At 38.9% G+C, this 21,696-nt stretch overlaps 1 protein-coding gene across 2 annotated transcripts in view; it reads left to right on the top strand.

Moving 5' to 3' along the window:
- The window catches only part of LOC136809064 (uncharacterized), a 48,924-nt gene that overhangs the window by 10,952 nt on the left and 16,276 nt on the right, over positions 1 to 21,696 (top strand). The window contains exons 6-34 of one of the 2 annotated variants that reach the window (XM_067065638.1): positions 21 to 905; positions 1,383 to 1,616; positions 1,988 to 2,140; positions 2,398 to 2,546; positions 2,853 to 3,087; positions 4,082 to 4,273; positions 4,845 to 4,901; positions 5,346 to 5,399; positions 5,691 to 5,884; positions 6,370 to 6,592; positions 7,253 to 7,414; positions 7,998 to 8,117; positions 8,327 to 8,469; positions 8,709 to 8,828; positions 9,364 to 9,470; positions 10,075 to 10,226; positions 10,654 to 10,767; positions 11,263 to 11,428; positions 12,570 to 12,916; positions 13,949 to 14,047; positions 14,713 to 14,805; positions 16,111 to 16,322; positions 16,679 to 16,874; positions 17,216 to 17,344; positions 17,540 to 17,641; positions 17,795 to 18,061; positions 18,382 to 18,957; positions 19,248 to 19,880; positions 20,187 to 20,287. In XM_067065638.1, coding sequence (XP_066921739.1) covers positions 21 to 905; positions 1,383 to 1,616; positions 1,988 to 2,140; positions 2,398 to 2,546; positions 2,853 to 3,087; positions 4,082 to 4,273; positions 4,845 to 4,901; positions 5,346 to 5,399; positions 5,691 to 5,884; positions 6,370 to 6,592; positions 7,253 to 7,414; positions 7,998 to 8,117; positions 8,327 to 8,469; positions 8,709 to 8,828; positions 9,364 to 9,470; positions 10,075 to 10,226; positions 10,654 to 10,767; positions 11,263 to 11,428; positions 12,570 to 12,916; positions 13,949 to 14,047; positions 14,713 to 14,805; positions 16,111 to 16,322; positions 16,679 to 16,874; positions 17,216 to 17,344; positions 17,540 to 17,641; positions 17,795 to 18,061; positions 18,382 to 18,957; positions 19,248 to 19,880; positions 20,187 to 20,287 — 6,215 coding nt within the window. Of the gene's footprint in view, positions 1 to 20; positions 906 to 1,382; positions 1,617 to 1,987; positions 2,141 to 2,397; positions 2,547 to 2,852; positions 3,088 to 4,081; positions 4,274 to 4,844; positions 4,902 to 5,345; positions 5,400 to 5,690; positions 5,885 to 6,369; positions 6,593 to 7,252; positions 7,415 to 7,997; positions 8,118 to 8,326; positions 8,470 to 8,708; positions 8,829 to 9,363; positions 9,471 to 10,074; positions 10,227 to 10,653; positions 10,768 to 11,262; positions 11,429 to 12,569; positions 12,917 to 13,948; positions 14,048 to 14,712; positions 14,806 to 16,110; positions 16,323 to 16,678; positions 16,875 to 17,215; positions 17,345 to 17,539; positions 17,642 to 17,794; positions 18,062 to 18,381; positions 18,958 to 19,247; positions 19,881 to 20,186; positions 20,792 to 21,696 lie in introns of those variants that run through there. The other variant, XM_067065639.1, reaches the window with a different exon arrangement.

The raw sequence follows: 21,696 nt of genomic DNA, 5'->3' as shown, positions 1-21,696 counted from the left end.
AATCAATCCTTGTTTTTCAGATGAAGATGATTTTGCTGACGACAAAGCAAGCGAAGACCAAGAAGATAAAGAAGAGAGGAAGCTACCTCCTCCCAACAAGGGTACTGACCTCAGTACGGACGCCGTCGGTGATGTAGGAGGCGACACTACTCCTCAACCACCACAACCTCCGGTGGCCACAACTCTTCCACCTTCCCCTGTACTGGTACAACCGCAACCGGTATCTACTCCACCTCCTCAACCTGTTATCTTGCAACCGGTAGCTGCCACTGCACCACCTAAGGTTGTCTTGGTAGCCAAAACGACGTTGCCCCCTCCACCGAGACCACCACCTGTGGAAGTTACCCCACCCCCTCCGATGAAGATACAGCCCACCAAGAGCACAAAGCCTCCAGTCAAAGGTGGGATGCATGCTGGTCGCATCACAACACCACCCCCTGGAATGGAGGAAGAACCTATTAACACAACGCCTCCTCCAGAGGAACTTGACAACCCACCTTCACCCGTAAAGACTCAAGGAGGAGCCCTCGGGAAGCAGCCTGGAAACACGACGCCGCTACCTATCGAGAAGAAACCTCAACCTATTGTCACACCACGACCGAAGCAACAAGCACCAGCGGTCACGCCTCCACTCAAACCAATCGCCCCAGTCGTGACCCCACCTCCCGTCGTTAGGCTACAACCAGTAGCTACGCAACCTCCCACCCCTGCGATGATAGCAAATAACCAGAATCAAGGGCCAGCAGTCAATAATAATCAAAACCAAGCACAAGGGAACCTTCCAGCGTCCTCCAACAGTAACAGTGCACCAGAAGATGTACAGTCGTACAACGGTCATAGCAATAAAGCTAGTAGTGGTCTTGAACAGTCGGGAAGAGCAAGTAATCTCAATCAGGAGCAAGAAAGTGAGTTGTTTTATCGAGTTTATTACAGTGATATATGGAACGTCTATTATATACGAATCTTTTTATAATTCGAACTAAGTTCTCGTCAAGGGGAAATCCTCGTTAAAAAATTCTATAATTAGAACTTTGTAATTTGAACGATTTAAAATTTCTTTTGTTTGAGTTCGAATAAGCGAGAATTTAACGGTAGTCCAAAATATCAGTCCCCTTGAAGATTAAGAATACCACCCATCGCATTCGAGCAAATTAGATTAATGTCTGAATTCAAATAGTGAACATTAATAGTATATTCTCTTATTAAAGAAATTTATTGTTTGCTAAAGATTCAGTTTTCGATGAGAGCCTTTTGTATAACTTTTACCTTGCCTAATTTTCTAAAGATATGTGGTAGTCTTTTCATCCAATGCTTTTTCACTCAAAATCATTAAATGAAACATGATATCCAGGCAATGTTTGTTTATCATCCCTCAACTTTAGCTGCTGACCCATTACAAGACTTGAGCGTTCTCGGTGGCCCCGCATCCGCCCCAGGAGAGAAGGCGCCCTCAAAAACTAACAACGCCAAGAATAAAAACAAAAAGCCAACCTTCAGTAAGAAGAAAGAAGAAAAGAAGGGAGGAGCAAAAGCGAAAGAAGAAGAGGGTACGCACAAACGAGGCGGTGGTTACATAAAGTATAAAGCGTACCAGACACGCCCGAGATATAATAAAGGTATAAGAATACCTTATTGGCTCTTTTTACGCCAGCTCTAATTTAGCATCGGCCCTTTTTACCCTGGCCCTTATCACAAGAAAAGCTCAATTTCTCCAATTATAGCCCGACCTAATTTAATTCTGATCCCTTACGCAGGTCCTTACTACGCTGAAATAACGCCATTTTAAAAAGGGCCAATAAGTTTAATTTTTATTTTTTATTTAACGATTTGGTTGAGGGTTCAAAATCGATCATCAATTAGTCAAGGCTCGCACCCACCATCTTCCGAGCAGGACTCAACCTATGCGATCGAAACACTCGAAAAAATACCACGGATTATTGAATGAGGATGTTGATGATTAAGTCAATAATTTTCATCACTTCTCTAGGTTTGGTCAAAATTGGTGGCAAATTGGTGCGTGTGACATGTGTGTCCAAAACTTCAAAGACGGAAACCATGGCAGGTGGTACGGTGAATTTGAAACGTTTGTTGATGAAATATTGGGACTGGAGACGACTTATACGGGGTTTTCAGTTCGAAGGTTTGTGCTTTTTCATGTATTTCATTTCATGGCGACTACTTTTTAGAATTATATTTTGCAGTACAAGGGTATGATATTGGTTTCATTAGCAAAACAAATCTTTCAGACATCCACTCTATTTGTCAGAATTTTTTATTTTTTATTTTTTTGAGGGAATGACCCCGTTAACCCGTTTACTTTTTGTTCTAGTTTGTTATTTTTTCATGTATTTTGATTTATTCGTCCTAATTAATGTCCACTCGCTGTTGTTATTTTAGCTATTAAGAAGACCAGCATTGCATTCCTGGTTGATGGTCACATCAAGAAACACATTCCCATGATGCAACACTGGATTTACAATCTGGCAATGCTCTTCCAGAAAGGTTCTTTCATATCTGTGTCGATGTTCGCCGAAAATGTCTTTAAAGTAAGCACCACTTTTTATATTAAATTTAGTCATGCTCTTACAAATTCGTGGCAATGTGCTTTTCTAGAACCTGTATATCTTTTGAATTTGTGTATATTATGTTATCGACTTTAAATGCTTTTTATTCATTATTCTCATTCTCTTAAGATCTGATCCATAGCTGTAATGTTCTCTCCGGCCGATTGGAAAATCGTAATTATTTGAGTCGTACGCAAAAAGAACGCACAGGCAGGTCGTTCTAGGGATCAAGAGACGAACTAACTTTTAGGATTATATTTGTGAAATTCCTCCCTATCTTTCTTACAGGTTGCTGATTTCCGTACCTACAGTTCAGCCAAAGAGGTCCGGGATATGTTATCAGCGGGTATCAGAACTAGCGGTGGTCGTCCACGAAAGGTTGGCGAAGGACTGGAATATTACTATAATGCATTTAAGAAGAACGGTCAGAAAGGCGGTGTTTTGTTCGTCTTTTTGAACGGCCCGAACGATAAAGATGATCTGTCGAAAGCAGCATCCTTCAAAGCTAAATTCAAGTCATTAGGTATGTGAACTCAAAATGTTGTTATCAAAAGCCTGTCTTTATTTACAACATATTTTCTTGCTTGATGAAGAGCGCACTGTTAAGAAAGCGCTCATATTGTGACAAGAAATGACTTAATGGAACCGCTGCCTAGTTTAGCAAAACCACCTCTAGTTAGTCTCATATAGCCACATCAATCGTAGGCTGCACGCATCCCCTCCGATATCTTTTGAGAGTTACTCCAAATTTTGGGTCACCCGTTTCAGTTTTCTTAAAGAGATTTAGAAATCCAATGATTGTATTAACCGCTTGCCATTCTAATTTTTTTGAATGCAAATTTAATGAAATTTATAGATCTCTCTTATGAAACTTTTTAATCAAGCTAGTCAACTTTCTAAAACTCAAGAACATAAAGACGGGTGTAACTGTCGGATGGATTTTTATACACCTTGTGCATCCCATATACCAAAACATAGTAGAGGGAATGCGTGCAGCCTAAATTGATCGATAGCAAATGGTTGATGGCATTAGTTTTGCCGATAAAGATGTACCGGTAGTTAATTATAACAAAGTAGAGGGAATGCGTGCAGCCTACATTGATCGATAGCAAATGGTTGATGGCATTAGTTTTGCCGATAAAGATGTACCGGTAGTTAATTATAACAAAGTAGAGGGAATGCGTGCAGCCTACATTGATCGATAGCAAATGGTTGATGGCATTAGTTTTGCCGATAAAGATGTACCGGTAGTTAATTATAACAAAACCTTTTATAGTCGCCTTTTAACGAAATCTCTGGAAGACCGATTATCTGTTTTCTAGAACTGTACACCATTTGACATCCGTTGCTTGCCAACTTACGTCTGAATTTTCTCTACTTTCTAACCGCACTTTATTAAAGCACTTAATAGTCACTTGCGGTTTTAAAGTTTTGAGGGAATTCCCCTTTTGTGCCAAATATTTCGGCGCCGATTGTACAACTACTTAAAAATTAGTACCGATTTTTTTTATATTTAGGAGTACGCGTCGTTACATTCGGATTAGGGCGTGGTGGGCGTGTTCAAGACCTAATGAGATTTACTTACTCTCGCTACGTTTATACCGCCCGTGGATACAGGGGTGTCATTTTGGGCGGCAAAGGATTGAGGATCGCTGGTAGACCAACACGCGGTTCAGTATTTTCCATATTGCGACGATATTTGGGTAGATGTAAGTTTTCTTGATATGCGTCACATAGGCCCCGTCGAGCCATTTTGAGTGAGGGGCAAACATATTTGAAAATAAATATCATCACCATGGTTGGGCGACGAAGAAAATTTTCACTTTTTTCACCCTCAAGACACCTTAAAACGATATCTAATTGGGGAGAATAATAGTTTTTGTGGTTTGATTTGGTCTCAAACAAGCTTAAAATAGTAACTCTTAACCCCCCGTTGACGAAGCCCATGAGTCCAGATGACGGACCCGAAAAATCCGGATTTTGACCACTTTGTTTCTATAGTTAGTAACAGACAGTGGTCAAAGCCCGGTATTTTGCGGGTGTTTATGTTAGATATAATGACTTATGCATATCAAAAATCGAGTTATTTAATCCTGTTTTTATGATGAATCGATGTCTTGACTGTGCATCGAAAAGTTGAGACTAAGAAGTTTGGATGATTAGTTTATACCAATGCCACCATGGAAAACACACCGATCCCAAAATTATTTTCAGCTTTTTAAGCTTCAAGATTATTAGTTTACTACTACTGACTATAGTATCTTTTTATTATTTTTTTAGATTTTGGTCGAAAGATAGGTATCTCATCAAGTGCTGTATCAAAATTCATCCAAAGAGGTATATTTAATTATATGTTGACTGTTAGATTAAAAATATATAACGATTTACATGATTTTTCAGTGCAACCATTAGAAAAGTTTCAGCAGCTCTTCAAAATTCAAGCTAAAAAACCCTATTAAAGTAGATTCTCTTTAACTCGAACCTCTATAACTCAGATGTCTCCTTAGCGCGAACAAGTTTTCTCGTCCCTTCAGTTAACAATGCCTTACAAACCTTACTACATAATCTAAAATTTTCTTAACTGGAACAAATTTGTATTCCCCGTACATGTTCGAGTTATAGTCCGAGTTGTAGACTTCACTGTATCAATTTTTTTGCCCCTCATTTCAAAACTTTCATTACTCGACCAATTCTGATTGATTTATTGTTGTTTTTGAATGAATGCAGATTGAATACAGAATGAATTGTGTTTTAAAAATAACTTATTTATTTTCATTGTAGAATGGTGGTATAGACAATGGGGGTGGTATCGTTATCTGGGCCTCCGTTACGGAAGTAAGTGTATTACCATTCAATTTTAGCAGGGAGAATTGGTATATACTAATACAGTAGAAGTAAATTCTGAAAAATATTTCTATTTTATTTCTTGTAAAAAAACCTTTTATCGTCATAAAATGTTAGGCCAACACCTGGGTGCACAACACGAACCAATGTTGTTACCTCCATCCTTGTTGTTAAACACCCGTGCTAAAAAATATTAATTCAAAACTTTATTCGAGCAAGATTTTCGGATCTATCTACCAATTGTCAAATAATATATGATTAAAAATTATTTTATTCATTCAGGTATCGGTCGTGCAAATCTCGCATTCTTAATCGATGCAACAGATTCATCCAAAATCGCTTTCATACAAAGATACGTGTATAACTACGTGCGTATGTTTCAATTACAAGGCACTTACGTCACGTTTATCACGTACGGTGCTAGCGTGAACGTGGTCACGAAATGGGTCACGTTTAGCGGAGCTCAAGATGTACAGGTATGTTTTAGTTGTGTTTGAAGTTGAAAATTATTATATAGAATTATATTGGAGGATTTGAGATGCTTTAAACCAAATCTTTCCAATCTTTTGATAATTTTTCGAATATTTTGATAATTTCCTAACTATTATTTGCGATTTTTCTCAACTTTAGAAAAGCTCTAAGGTGCCTAATAAACAGGGAAATGAGAAGAGAAGGGAGGGGCAGGAAATTGTTCCTCTAGATACTTTTAATAAAATCAAGTGTAGGGATAAAGCTCGTTTTATCAAGACCAATCATAAGAACATATCTGAAAATCACCAAAAACTGAGAACAGTCAAGACTTTTACAGGCTCTTATAAATGAATCGATTTATAAGTAAAGCGAATATTTGAAATACAGAAAAGTTTCGAGTAAAAAAGAAACTGTTGCTTACCTTGTACATACAATTCGAAGAGAAAAAAACACGTTTAATTTCAATTTCATTTCTCTATCATTCTTTCAGAAAGCGTGTTCGGCCATCAGTTTCATCGCCAGCAAAGACGGGAAACGTGATACAGCCGCCGCGTTCCAGAAACTCCTTAAAATTTATCCAGCATTCTTAAGGTCTGGTCGTTCCGGTAAAAATCCCAATCTGGTTTTCCTGTTGTTGACCGGCAGATCAAGCACGCAGATTGGTTCTGGCCTGAGATCACGATTTCTCGCCATGTTTGGTGCTATTCGTGGTAGTAAGTTGTTTTTATTATTCATGTGTTTTAAAAAGACAATTGGGTGGTCCCAAAAGCAGGGAGGGCTTTCAAACGCAGGGGGCTTTGAAAGGGCTAGATCTCCTATCAGTCTATACAATTTTTTTCAATTGAGAATTCTGTTTATTTCAACGTTTTTCAAGATTTAAATTGCGGGTTGGAAAGTAGATTTTACTACTTAATTTTGTTGAATATTTTAATTTGGAAGAGCTTTGTAAACTTCCATGCTGTTGGACCATTTTTGAGCATTGGGATCCTGAAATCCTAAGTTCTTGAGTTAAAACTCTACCTTTCCAACCTAAGCTTACAATTCGTTTGTGGTTATAAAAGTTTGTGGGGAATTATTTTCTCAAATATTATGAAAATTATTGTAGCTACTCTTTGTAAGAACATGGATTTTGAGTGCGATCCTTGTGTAATACCTAATGGTGATTTGGTATGTATGGATAATGAAAATACAGATAAAATATAGATAAATTGATTTTTTGAGTGTATTTCTCTCGTCCGGGAGGAATTGATGGGGTCGTTATTTGAACAGTCAACCCTTGCTTATTGTCTTAACCTACAGACTTGGTCGTCATTATTTCTTTATTTGAGTTTTTTGTTTTTCTTAATCTTTTTTTTTTCACTTTCAATTTTCAGTTGGCAGTATCAACTTATGGGGCGTCGGTTTGTCCATCGAACGATCATCGTATTCTGAACTTTCTTCTTTCGTCACTCAAAGAGGCTTCCTTATCACTGGTGGACTGAAAGGGTTGTCATCTAAAAGTGTTTTCAACATCATGCAACAAAATAGCATGAAATGTAAGTTAACTTTAACAATGAAGCCCGGTGATTCCTCTGCAAACTAGAAATGATTCTTCAACCAGTGAAGTATAAGCCCGAAGGGCTAGAAGTCAATCTCCTTGGTAGGATTTGAAGCCAACAAATCCTACCAAAGTTGCGCGGCCTTGAGCGGCTCGCCTGGTTTTTACACAAATGACAGATTGAAACTAAAATTTACCGCTAAATTTCGAAAAAAATATCAATCGTAAACAAAGGAATTGCTAGATTCAATCTGTCGTCAAAAATACGGCGCATTTTTTAAGGCTTCACTTTTTCTTGCCTGAGAAAGGTTAGAGATTGAACTCTCAATGGATTCAACCCATTTGGAAGCACCAACTGGTGTTTCTCTTTAAATACGACTAAATATGAAATAAAAGGTATGTTTCTTTCAAATCAAACAATTTATCTGGTCCCTTTAGTTAACAGACAAGTCTCTTTTATTCGAATTTTCTATGACTCGAACGAATTTCAACCATACCCGTGCATTGAGTTGTTGAGACTCAATTCCATTTGCCGTAATGAAAGCCCTTAATTTACCAGAACCACGCCCTTGCTCTTTTAGTGACTGGCTCGGGAAGTTCCATGACTTACATTACTGGACGCAATGGAGGTGGAAAAAGACAAGCCTGGATCCGCAAATGGAGTTGGCGCAAAGGATCAGGGGCTAAAATACGATACGGAGGTAATTTTTGCTCATTCTTCTAAATCTCGAAAAAAGACAAGTGAAATTCAATTATATCGAGCGAAGACAAGAACTCTGGTTTAACTCATTCAACAGTTTTTTACTGAAAACACACACACGTAAATAATCTTTAGTAAGTTAAGCCACATTGTTTTCCTTTCAATTCTGACTTCATGGTGCTGTACAGAATAACATTTTTTCTTTTACAGTTATTGGGCGAGCCAACATTGCGTTTTTGATTGATGGGACAGTTGCGGTCGACTTCGGGGCTGTCCGGCGTTTTATCTACAATATCATCCGTCTCTTCTCACTGTCCGATACCTCTATCAATATCAATGTATACGGAAGTCAGGTAAAAATATTCTTCAACAAAGACTCCTTTAGACTAGACTTATTTGCTTTTTTATATTTTTTTATTCCGGTAAGTCCGGTGAAGTAGGTGATTTGTGCCAATAGAAGACTTCGTGAAATTTCGCGACTATCGAATGTCATGGTCACTGTTATAGTCTAAAACTGCTTTCTTTCTATTGGAGATTATATGAATATACGGAGACAGAATTAAACTTTAACATATTTTATCTTTTTTTTTAGGTCTACCGTGTTTGTAATTTCGAACAATTCCGCAACGGTGATGAAATAAAAGACGTCTTACGTAAAATGCCCAAAGTTCTAAACGGTGTTCGTAACACAGGAGCCGCTCTTAAGAGCATTGTAAGTATAAACATTGTTTAAACTATCTTTTTGAGAATCAAATCATTTTATTATTGTTTCGTTCGATCGAAAATAGAAGTAGCCACAAGTTTTGAATTCCAGGCTATGAACTTTTCATCTCTTTTTTTTATGAATATTGATCAAACTCATTTTAATTAAGTGTTAACATCGTTTGAACATCGAGGTTTTGTTAATCAGGTGAACCCATGAAAATTAGTTCTGCCAATAAATTTTAGGTCTCTTTAAATTAGATTGACCGATGAATTTTCGAATAAGTATCTTTAAAACGGTTATTTGTCCCGACATCACAAAGTTTATGAGCTCTTCCAAGGTGTCGAGTATTAGCGAGTTTACGTGTGTGTATGTTTTTCTGCACCCGAGACGGTTAGCTTATGATTTGTCTAGATCCTGATCAACTGAGGACAACGGTTAATCAGCAGTTTTACCGTTCACGATTTTGTGGGTCAAAACTGCTAAATCACTTCAGTCACTCTGCCGTCCTCAAAGGTTCGACATACGCATTATTTCCTTTCAGTTATCAGACTTTAGTGAGGCACCAACAGGCAAACCAAATCTTTTGTTCACCATTCTCCAAGGATCATCCAAAGATGACGTTGTCAACGTGGCCGCCGATATCAGAAGGTAATTTTATAAAGACAATCCTAAAGTCCCGTGCATTTCCATAGTCTAGGTTGGACTAACTGTCATTCTGTTGTTTCCACAATCCAATCCAATGGATGATTTAAGGAGCGATAGTCAAGTGGTCAAAGTTGTCAGCTTCACAAACAAGAGTTCCGCGGTTAGATTTCTAGCTCCTTCCAGTATTCCGTTCAGTTCATATAATAGCCGAGTTAGCTTACACTGGATCCCGTGAAACAACCGAAAGACTGTCAACAAAAAAATCTCGGCTATCCAATATCGACTGTCTGTCTGCCCGAGAAACTTAAACTTGAGTTCATTTATTTAGCCAAGGCCAAGGCCAATTAGCCAGAACAGAATGGGACATGGAAGTCTTTTCGTTGTCTGGTGCTGGTGCTTTAATACTGCCACATTTAGCAAGATTGAATCAGTTGAAAAATCTACAGTTAACGCTCTCAAATTCGATGTTCAAGAACATTGTTTGTCAACGGTGGCTTTTAATATTATTAAACAATGGAGCATATTGAATAGTAGAACGTCGAATTAGAGAACTTTAACATGCTTCAACTGGTCTATACAGCTACTCACTTTTAATCTTATTTTATAGGTTTGGTATCAAAACATTTGCAATCGGTATTGGCAAGACATACAGTCGTAAAGAACTAGCCTTGATCGCTTACTCATGTTCCATGATCTTTCAAACTAACACAAACGGACTTTCGATGGTCATTCAACATATCCAGGCTAATCTTCGGGGAAGTGAGTATCATTTAAAGTAAAACGACTGACGACTGACTTTCTAATCTAGTCGACTGGTTTTCTCAATTTTCTTGAAAATGAAGACAAATTTATACTCTTAATTTTAGCATGGTTGTATCAATGAAATGAGCAGCCACTGAAATTGAACCATATAGAAGCCGAGAAAAATTCCCGCTTTCATTCTTATTTTACAATAGCATTATGTGGACCTACCTAACTAGAGCTGGCACTAAATAAGCATTTTCAGAAATGAAACTAATCAGAAAAGTTTGAGCACCGTGTCAATGGTCCTTAAAAGATAGATACTCATTTTGTGAGAATTTCATCCAGGTTTTGAAATAAATCCATAATGTTACAATTATAGACTAGTCTAAAAAGGGTCTATGGGCGTGACGTTACTATTATATTCTATTCTCCCTTTCTATAGTCGTTGGATCAGTGAGTCGTGCAACAGGACGCAAAGGGCACACCAAGGCGAGGGATTCTGACATCATCAGAACTTGGCAATGGAAAAGTTACGGATATCGTATTCGCTATGGGTGTAAGTAATTTGACTCTGTTGGCGCCCAACGTTTTTTCAATATTCACCTAAGGTTCATGGATGATCTGGACGTCATGAAGACATTGAAACAATGTTGTGTACCTGTTAAAAAGCTATGGATACCATATCCATTAAGAACCTAAGTGGTTTCATTAATTATGTATCCGGCTCACCTAAATCTTTAACACACTTTTGGATTGCCGAAAGTCATACTATATGTGTCGATTAAAAGCTACTGTCAACTCTCTCTAATTCGAATTAAAATATTGGCCCCCTTAGCTTGAAAGCGGTTTAAATTACCCTCTATAATTCGATCCTTTCTTTAAAATTCGAATTAAATTTTTGGGTCCCTTGAAGATCGAATTAGAGAGAGAGTTCACTGTAATTTGACAAGCATGACACATGACATGACTGAAGTCGTAGAATTAATCAGCGACGACGGAGATTGAATTTCTAAACACGCAACTAGAAAGAATTATCTTCTTTGCCCTTCAGATATCCAGCGTGTTTCCATCCTCATCCTGTTGGACGGTACCAATCGCCAACATTTTGATATTTTGGAGAAACTCTGTTTCAATGTCTATCGAATGTTTGGTGCAGGAAGTTATATATCCGTTGTCACTTATGGCGCCACGCAAGACAAAACACTCTCAGAATTCAGGTGACCAATCATTTATTGTTTTTTATAAGTTAGCTAAAATTTATAAAGAAATAAAGCTAATAAATAATATTTTTTGGAAAAGTATTGCGTGCAGTATTTTAGCGACCGTAGTGCAGTGGTAGAGCATCCTGCTACGGTTCGCAAGGTTGTGGGTTCAACCCCAGTTGGGTCGTACCAAAGATTCTCAAAATGGTACTTGATGTCTCTCTGCTGATGGTCAGTAATTAAGAGAAGAATCAAGGGTAGGTGGAGCAATCTGGAGAAAGAGTGGCGCTCTCGCCTACCTTCGGGTAGATAGTTATCGAAAGAAGAGCCTTCGGGTCGCCTCCGACTGCGGTCGCAGACTTACTTACTTTACTATTACGTGCAGTTAAGGAAGCTGTGTAGTGGGAACTAGAACTCCCGGAGGGATCACTCGATTAAAAAATGACCGTACGTACGACCCAAAAGTAGGTCTTGAAATCGAATCCTTACGGTGCAAAGAAAGTTTAGCAAAATTTGAGTAAATTTAGGCGAAAAGTCGACCTTTACGGTGCATTTTCCTGAAAACCTTTTGACCATTTTCAGGCAAAATACGGTCATTTTTTCCAAATTTACACCCTTAGAGTGCAAATTTTCTCATCTTTGATCATTTCTACCCTGACAGTGCACTTTGAGAAGCTTGGAAAAAGTATTCTTAAGGGCTGCGCGTACGGTAGGTCATTTACCTTGTGTACCTCCACCCCCCCCCGCCGCTAGAACTCTATACTTTATATTCATTTGAAATTGGTTCCGTTTGGGCTATAACCAAGTGCTTCATAGAGATTTGGAGTTCTAGTAGAAGTAGGAGAATAGAAAGCGATGGCCGAATGATAAAGGTATCAGCGCTTAAAACCCCTTCCAATAATCAGTTCAGTTTGTAGATAGCCGAGCAGGGTGGCTGTGGACCCCGGGGAAACAATCGAAAGACTGTCTAAAAGTCATAGATTACTGGGCTTTCCACGCAATAAATTGACTCTATATTATTGTATCTAGAACAGTCCAGGATTTTAATCGCATTATACCTGTGATTGTAACTCTTCAATATACTCGTACAGTCAGAATTCATTCAACGTCCAATCGAAATACTGAGTATTGAATTTGTGATTTGTTCCTCTCCTAGAACCTATGCGGACGGTACCGCACTACAAAACGCCCTCAGTGGTTTATCGTACAAAGGGCCTTCTGGATCCAAGATTGGAGCCGCCCTTACCTACGCCTCACGCTTAGTGATGAAAGCACCCCGTGTTGGACGCAAAATTTGTTTCCTGGTCGCAACCCAACCGAGCGAAGATCCAGTCGCCGAACCTGCGAAAACGCTCGTTAAATCGGGTGTCTCGGTATTTGCGATCGGTATCGGAGCGAGAATGAAGTCGTCGGAGTTACGACAAATTTCGTCGTATTTCTTAGTTAGTCGTTGGCAAACACTGCTAAGATCGGTGATGAAAATTCAGAATACAATGATTAAAGGTATGAATCATAGATATCTCAACTAAATACTGGATGGAGCTTTCCCAGCCCTAGCAGAAGCAAAACCACGCGCATAAGTCATAGTTTACTAGTTAATGGATGTGTGTGCTAACTTTCTAGAGTTTCTATCAATCCCCCGTCAAGAAAACTCTCTATAAACCGAATCCCTCCGTTACTGGAACTCGGGTAAATTAATGCGTGTCCAAATTTTCGTTAATTCTTCGGACCCATCATCACCCCTCCTAGCATAATAAATTATACCTTTAAAGAAGCGCATTACGATGTAGAACATGAAAATCGGTGTTACTTAAATTTAGATTTTGCCAATTTTGCGAAAAACCGCAAAAACCAAAAAATGCTGACGTCAGCAAAACTTGATTTTTAAATAACTCCAGTTTGGCTAATGGTATGAACATGAAATTTGCACCAAAGTTTCACATCATTAAAAGGATCATTTTGAAGAAAAATTGTTTTGAAATTTTGCTGATGTCTGCACTTTATTGCAAATTTTCGTATTTTGCTGATTTCTGCTGACGTCAGCAAAATTTGAAAAAAAAGATTATGCGAAAATGTTTTTATTAATGATATGCAACTTTGGTCCAAATTTCATGTTTATACCATTAGCCAAACTGGAGTTATTTAAAAAACAAGTTTTACTGACGTCAGCATTTTTTGATTTTTGCGGTTTTTCGCAAAATTGGCAAAACCTAAATTTAAGTAACACCGATTTTCATGTTCTACATCGTAATACGCTTCTTTAAAGGTATAATTTATTATGCTAAGAGGGGTGATGATGGGTCCGAAGAATTAACGAAAATTTGGACACGCATTAATTTACCCGAGAATATTGGACTTCCTGTTCAAGTTCGCATTAGCGAGAGAGATGTCTGTATTCGAGCGAAACGCGAAACGAAAGATTTTGTAGCAGAAAATAGGACACTTCACACAAATATGTGTTTTCCCATCGTATGAAGACTTAAGTATTCCAGAAGGTTTTACTAAATTTCTTTTTTCTTTTTTTTTTACCTTTAGTGATTGGAAGGAACCCTTCAGCTACGAAAGAGATTGGTGTTCAACCGCCCGCTGGTCAGGGTGAACAATCAAAAAAGCCGCCCCTCCCTGTGCCTCAAGGTAAGATTTAAGAAGACAACTCGTCTTTCTACGTATCTCGAGGATAAGATTTCTCAAGTATATTCTGACGAAACTAAATAGCAAGGCTTCATACTTAAACAAAATTTATGTTTTAGGCAAAGTTTTGGTCCTCGAAAATTCTAGAAGTCTGCGGAATACCTCATCTGGGTCATAGAAAGCTTGAGAAAGATTTGAGTAAATTTAGCTAAAAACGGAGTCACCAACCGGCTTGATATAAGCGGGGGAATTTCAGTAGAGCAAATTTTGATCTTCCCCATGAAAACACATTGCACGACTTTCTTTCCTCCTATGAGGTCTATAGTATAATATTTGAATATCCTTGTCTCCACTTTCGGTGTCGGAGAAGGAGTGATGGCCAAGTGGTCAACGGCGACAGCCAATGTTACGCTCATTTCATAGATGGTCGAGCCGGCTGACCGTGGACCCCGTGAAAACAATCGAAAGACTGCCTAAAAGTCTTAGAATACCGGGCTATTCACGTAAATATCGACTCTTAGAACTTAAAAGTGTCCCGAAAACTTGCCTATAAGTCCCCTTATTTTTTCCTTGACTAAGCTTCTACTCCAACATTTTTAAAAGCTTCCTCTTGTCTGTCCACACTACATACCTGATGCCGTCAACTTAACTCCTGTGTTTTTTTTCAGCCTCGTTTATTTCGAGTTCAACCGTACAAACGACCAGTGATGTTCAAAGTAAATGGAATTGGTGGTCTATGACAAGTGGCGTCAAACCGTCCAGTGAGTGCTTGGAGAAAGTGGGAAGAGCAATTATCCACTTTAGTATAACCGTCCCTGTTACATTTACACTCGGTCTCATCATTTCACTCCCAAGCCATGTTTATCCTAAGAGCTTTCTATCTATTATCTCTAATTTACCTAAGCATTAGTTGTGTAGTAGCAATCGTGCTTAATTTCGATGAAAGAGGCCAGAGTTAGATTCCAACTCGGTGCTTTGTTTCACTTGACGTTTGAATGCACCAATCCTTGTCCATCGGTGTCTCGTATGCGCCATAATCTCTCTGTCCTGCCACTGGAATGGGGCTTTGTGTTCCGCATTGGCGAGTCCATCCTTAATTCCTCCCAATTGGCCTGTTCTCTAAGATATATTTATCAGGGGCCAAGCCTTGGGTTCCGTGACATCTTTTCTACGATAAGGGGTAGAGAAATAGCTGATTTTCAAAAGTCAAAATAAACGAAAATGATTGATACCATCTGAAAGAGCATGAAATTCTGAGCAAAAAAATGTATTACAACAACACTCTCTGACTAAAAGAAACAAAGAAATACAGCCGCCTGAAGTTAAAAAACATACCGACGTCAGTACGATCAAAATACAAGATCTGGCGTCAAATCGCAGTAGAGCTGACAGTTAGTTGGTCTTGAAGCGGCTGTATTCCTTTGTGTGTTTTAGTCAGAGAGTTGTTGTAATACAATAGACGATATCGGATTTAGATAAATGCAATGCATTCTGGTTTCTAGGGACTCTCAAAGGAATTATAATCTATTATAATTGATCTATTATAATTCCTTTGAGAGTCCCTAGAAACCAGAATGCATTGCATTTATCTAAATCCGATATCGTCTATTTTTTGCTCAGAATTTCATGCTCTATCAGATGGTACCAATCATTTTCGTTTATTTTGACTTTTGAAAATAAGCTATTTCTCTACCCCTTATTTTCCCTTGCAGTTTTGCCTATGGCGTCACTATTTTGGTCATAAAAAGTTTTCACGGGCCTAATCCACGTCCTCCCTCTCAAAAATATCTTGTAATATACTGTTCTTTGGAATAGACTAAAAATGGCTAGGTAGTAGAAAAGATGTCACGGAACCCAAGGCTTGGCCCCTACTAATTGTTTTAGATATTGGCTTTAATGCCAAGATTTCAAAAGTACATTTCATTGCATTTATAAATAGGGTTTTCTTCTATAGTCAGATAATGTAAATCAACCCTCGTCAGTAATAAAACTACACCAGTAATTAACTAGCAAAACTCTTCACAAAGATAAATTACTAAATACTAAATCGCCTTTACATTTTCCAGCTTTGGGTATGTCAAACGTCGCTATTCTCCTTGACGTCTCCAAAGAAGCGACTCACCCGATCATGCTACGTTTCGTGGCTCAAATCATCTCCATGTTCCGGTTCAGTGCTGGAACCACGTTTACGGTGATCAGTTATGCTACAACCCCGAAAATGGAATTCGCTTTCAAAAGTTTTGTCACACAACAAGAAGTTATAACGGCTTTGAAAGCGGTAAGATTTTTTTCATTGTTACGTTTCAACCTTGAAAGACCGCATTTTGTGTATTCTATGTACTACAAGAGTTTCATGTTGTCATATATATGGGTGCTCCCATAGTTCGAACATGCTCTATTAAGTGTTACGATTATCACTCTCTACAATAATCACCTCCATACATTTTTGAAACGTTTGTTTCATAAGAGCTCCGAAAATAAGATGCATGGTAAAATTCGTAAGGTACTTTCAAACTTCGACAACATTATGTAACTTAGCGAGTGAAATGATTATAGCTAAAAATGTCTACCTAAATCGAATGACTTTTGACCATATTTGAAAATTGTAAAACCTCCATCACTCACTTTCCGTAGGTGCAACCGAACCCTGTGGGGCGTGTCCGCACTGGTGCTTGTTTGAAGTTCTTCAAGCAACGTCTGATCAACCGGTTCATATCTGATAACAAAAGAACGCCATTGATGTTCTTGGTAACCCAATCCAAATCATCTGATGACATTTCAAAAATCAGTCAACAAATCAAAGGTTCTGGATGCAAAGCTATTGGTATAGGTAAGACAGGAAGCTTTTTAAATTGATTCTCCTTAATTCAAGTTTATTTCTTTTCTGATTCGAAGCAAATCTCAGTACGTCATTACGAGTTGCTTTTATTCTGTCAAAATTACTAATCCTCCAAGTCATGAAACGTGAACCATGGTCTAATTTCGGCAATTTTACGTCATTGATCCTGCTAAATTCGAACCAAAGCTCTTTTCCAGCGGCTTTTCATGATATGCCTCACTGCAATGATTTCTCGAAGTCGTGTAACTTTTCTTGTTCTTATCTAATAGACATTGCACGGGAAAATGAGTGTATTACTACTAACACAATAACTCTTATTTTTTCATCTTAAGGTGTTGGTGGTTCATATAGTCAAGAGGAGATTAACATGATCGGGATGACAGGTCAAACATCTCTCTCTGTGTCCACGCCAGCTGAATTGCCAACTCTCATGGGACGCATATTGTTCTCCTTGACTACTAGTATGACTTTTTCAAATTTGACTTCATTTCTTTAAAGAGTGGCTTCATTGTTTGTTTTTTGATTCGTCCAGTGTTATATGGACTCCAGAAGTTGCAAATAAATAAGAAGAGATGAAATGAATTGATTTTTTCGTCTGACTGCTTATGCATTTACCATTTTCTCTCATTTGAATCGTTCTTATCTTCTCCCAACAGTTGTGAATGGACCACCGAAGTCAACCATTGTTTCTCTGACATCGTTGGTGGGTGAGCAAGGATCCTCATTGGCTGCTTCCGTAATGAACAGTGTGATGACCGGTAAGTTCATTTGGGATCTGTTGATAGATCTCTGTCCGTGCCAAGAAATGTCACCAGAGGTGTAATGACATCACTAGCAAGTTTTAACTTGACTCTCGAATCATAAAATTCATTCAGATGATTTGATATTATTCGTCCTTTTCTAAATGACAGGTAGTGTACCATCCGAAGCTGCCGGTCAACCAGGTCAACCTAACACCGGTGCTCTTTGTGGAGATGCCTCTGGTCAAGATACAGGAGCGGGGGCAGCAGGTACCCCTGAACAGGGAGGGGCAACTGACGCAGCCGATGAACCACCGGCAGCCACCCCTGGATCCCCCGAAGCAGAACCGGGGCTGCCCGGTCAACCAGGAAAGCAAGATGGTCCTCCCGGACAGTCCCCGACTGACCTTGGATCTCCTGGAGATTCTCCCGTACCTGGTAAGAGGTGGTATACTCTCCAATGATCTGTCACTGCTCATGGCCAACTGCGAGTGAACACAAGCCTGTTTTCGCCAGACGTGATATCTAGCTATCTTCTTATGAAGTTTCCTTAAGTTTCTTAAGAGAAATATTGTTCGACTTTTTGCTTTTGCATAAGACTCTTGCAAACATATTTCTTACATTCCATTCATTCGATTTCAAAAGTAATTGATCATGACGCTGATTTTATGTCATTAATGACATTTGGGCATTATTTAAATAGTGTTTTTTTACTAACTGTGCTAAAGTCGAAATCGAAATTTGTTTCTGTATTATAGGTATTGACACACCACAGCCTGCTCCCGGTGGTGAGAAGCCTGGAGGTGGCTCGACAGGAGCTGGAGGGACGGATGTTTCTGCTGGTGGGGGGAATGCGGGAGCCACGGAAGCTGTCCAAGGAATGAGTAAACATGATGGAGGACCAGGAGGTCCTGCTGATGGAAAAATGACGACGGGTGACTCGAACGAGCCGGTAGATGCTAACGGGAGTCCGTCACAGACCCATCTGCAGCCTAATGGTATCCCAGCATTACCTACCAACCCAGACGGTAGTCCTGGTACGGGAGGCTCAAAACCTGATGGTTCCGCCGACCAACCTCAAGGAGGAATCGAAACTGGACCGGATGGTACCCCAAACCTCTCCCCCGATGGGTCTCCTGCTTTGAATCCAGGAGGTAGTGAAGTTCATAGACCTACCCCAGCACCCCAACCAGCTCCCTCTGATACTGGAAGAGATGGAGGGGGTCAGACTCCGGTCAATGGGCAGCAACCACAAGGTCCTGTTACCCCTGGCAACCCAGATGGCACAAGTACAGTAACCAATCCAGATGGATCGACAACTGTTTCGAATCCAGGTAATAGCTCTTACCACTGTTCCAAGCTGCACAATTTTTTTCTCGTAAAATCATACCCATAGATTCATTATTCAAGGGCAAGTTACAAGTGTCAAGTCTATTTTCTTTGTAAAGCTCACTTTCTCAATTAAAACTAGGATTTTCTAATATTTTTGCAGTAGTATACTAGAGATTCTCAATTTTAGAGAATTAGAAGACTATTAGATTTGGTTTCTATCAGAACTTTAGAGGTTGTTTGGTAGGCAAAATACCAAAAACAGCCTCAAGATCATTTTAATGATTTTTTCCAGACGGCACTCCAACCAAACTTGATGAAAATGGAAAAGTTGATACCAGTGCAACTGCAAACCTTCCCAAGAATGCGGACGGGACCTACAACAAGCAGAATGACGACGGCTCACAGACCATTCTTAATCCTGATGGGACGCCTACCCAAACTAACCCAGATGGTACCCCTTCTACAGGTGGTGGGAGCCCTGCTACTGATAGTAGGAAGCCTGACATGAACCCGGATGGGACAACCACTCAAACTCAGCAAGATGGTACAGTATCCATTTTGAACCCGGACGGTACCTCTACGGCTATAGGGGAAGATGGGAGACCCATCACGGGTGCTCACGGTGCCCCAACTAATCCAGACGGCACGGTAACGGTCACAAACCAAGACGGTACCCAGACCATCAAGAATCCAGATGGGACACCCACTAAACTGAACCCAGACGGTAGCCCTGCCACAGGGGATGCTTCCTCGAATGACTGTGGGTGTAATCCTCCTGGTACCTGTACCTGTGTTTGCAATCCAAAAACCAAGCGTTGCATACGGCATCAACGAGCCAGTCAACGAGCGTTTGATGCACGACTTGAAGATAAAAAGACTCGCGCCATCAAAATGGCATTAAAGTCAGAAGAACGAGAACTGAAAAGTGAGTTATCTTATTTCATCTTTTATTTTCTACCTGCTATTTGACGTTTATTAGGCCTTTCAAAATCTTAGATAGTCTTTCGGTCGTCTTCTCGTCTTTCGTGGCCAACCAGCTCAAACGAAACATTGAAAGAAGCGGGGGAGTGGGAACCTTTAGTCTATTGTGCTGGTATGCCTGCTTATGTTATACTCTCCTGTGAAATGGATATTTTTCGCTCTGATGTTAACAAATCAACTGTTGTCAAATTTCTTTTAAATTCTGAATAAGTAATGGTTCTTGAAATCTTTTCTTCATTTTGTTTTTCAGCCATTCAAAACCTTTTGAAAGACGAAGTGGACAATTACATTGAGAACAGCGAAGTGCTCAAGTTTTCCAGAGATTCAATCCATCAGCGAAATAAAGTTTGAGTGAGTTCAATTTGTTGGCTTCTTGAATTCGGTATTTGATTTCGGGAAAATAATACCACCAAACAAAACAAAATCCTGTTTGTTGGGGAATCGACGTAAACAAAATGCCAATTTCTTTATCCTCTACTTTCCATCAAAGTTGATGAACAAACTGCAATTTGGCATCTGAAGTTCTCTAAATGTGAATTTTTTAGCTTTTGCTCTGGTTTGTGTAAAAACATAATAAACATTTGATACCCTGTTGTCAAAAAAGATATAAGTTTATCAGTTTATTAGCTCGAAAATGTTGGATTACTCGAGGACCAAAGAAAGGAATGCACGCTTAATTTTCTACGAAATAGATTTTTGAAAACCAAAAACATGTAACCTATGTAATTATAATATTTAATTTTAAAAATAGTGTTAAATTAAAACTATTCGAGATTTAAATTTTCGAGGTAAATAAAGTATTTTAGATAACCATTCATTCCACTAATTTTTTCAATAACCTTCTCACCAACACAACACCTAATTATGATTAAACTATTTTTTGTATAAATAAATATTATTAAAATTAAATTCTAAATTACTAGTTTTAAATGAATCAATAAGTTTTTAGAATGTAAATAAGTGATAGAGTAAAAAACTAAATATATTTTGATGAAATGTGTTAAAATAAAGTACTGTTTATCCACAAATCTTTCTGGATAGGGATTACAATCAATCTAGTGAGATGAAACACAAAACCTAGTGTTCCTCTCTTTTATTCGAATTTTTATTATTCGAATCTTTTCTCTGTTCCCGTCATAAGGAAACCCTTGTAGAATACTTTATTCGAATCTCCCTGTTATTCGAATAAATTAGACCTCATGTTCGAACAAATTCGAATTGGTGAGAGTCAACTGTACAATATCCTCTGTCCATGGCATACTGGAAAAGTGGGACATGAGACGGTGGGACGCTCAAGGGACCACTAGCGTCCCACCTGAACATCACACTTATTAAGTGTCCTACTATCGTGCCACCCGAACGTCCCACTAGCGTCCCACCGTCTCACGTCTCACTTTTCCTATCAATGTAAAAAAATCGGCTCTATCTATCTAGGATAAAGTTTTCTGTCCTAGAGCTTAAGTTAACGGTCGTCAAGGTATAAGCTGTAATTTCCAGGGCTTAATGTAATTTAGGTAGGTTTGTACCATCAGTGAGAAAGCTTTCAATCCCTTAATCTAACATTGAGGCATGACTTTTTTATCTCTTTAGAGAAGATATGCCCAGTCACTAGGTTTAATCCGCCGAGATATTTCAAAGTAAACCTGAACTATTAATAAAAACTTTAAAGCGCCGAAATTACTATATTATAAAGAAAACTTATCGATTTAACTTCAATTCGTCAGTTACTTGAAGGTGGTCTCTAAAATTTACACTTTCCT

Source organism: Clytia hemisphaerica, unplaced genomic scaffold (assembly GCF_902728285.1).
Source record: "Clytia hemisphaerica strain Z4C2 unplaced genomic scaffold, Clytia hemisphaerica genome assembly, whole genome shotgun sequence".
Classification (NCBI taxonomy): Eukaryota; Metazoa; Cnidaria; class Hydrozoa; order Leptothecata; family Clytiidae; genus Clytia; species Clytia hemisphaerica.
Note: the sequence above shows the minus strand (reverse complement) of the source record. Positions and strands in the feature narration are given on the sequence as shown.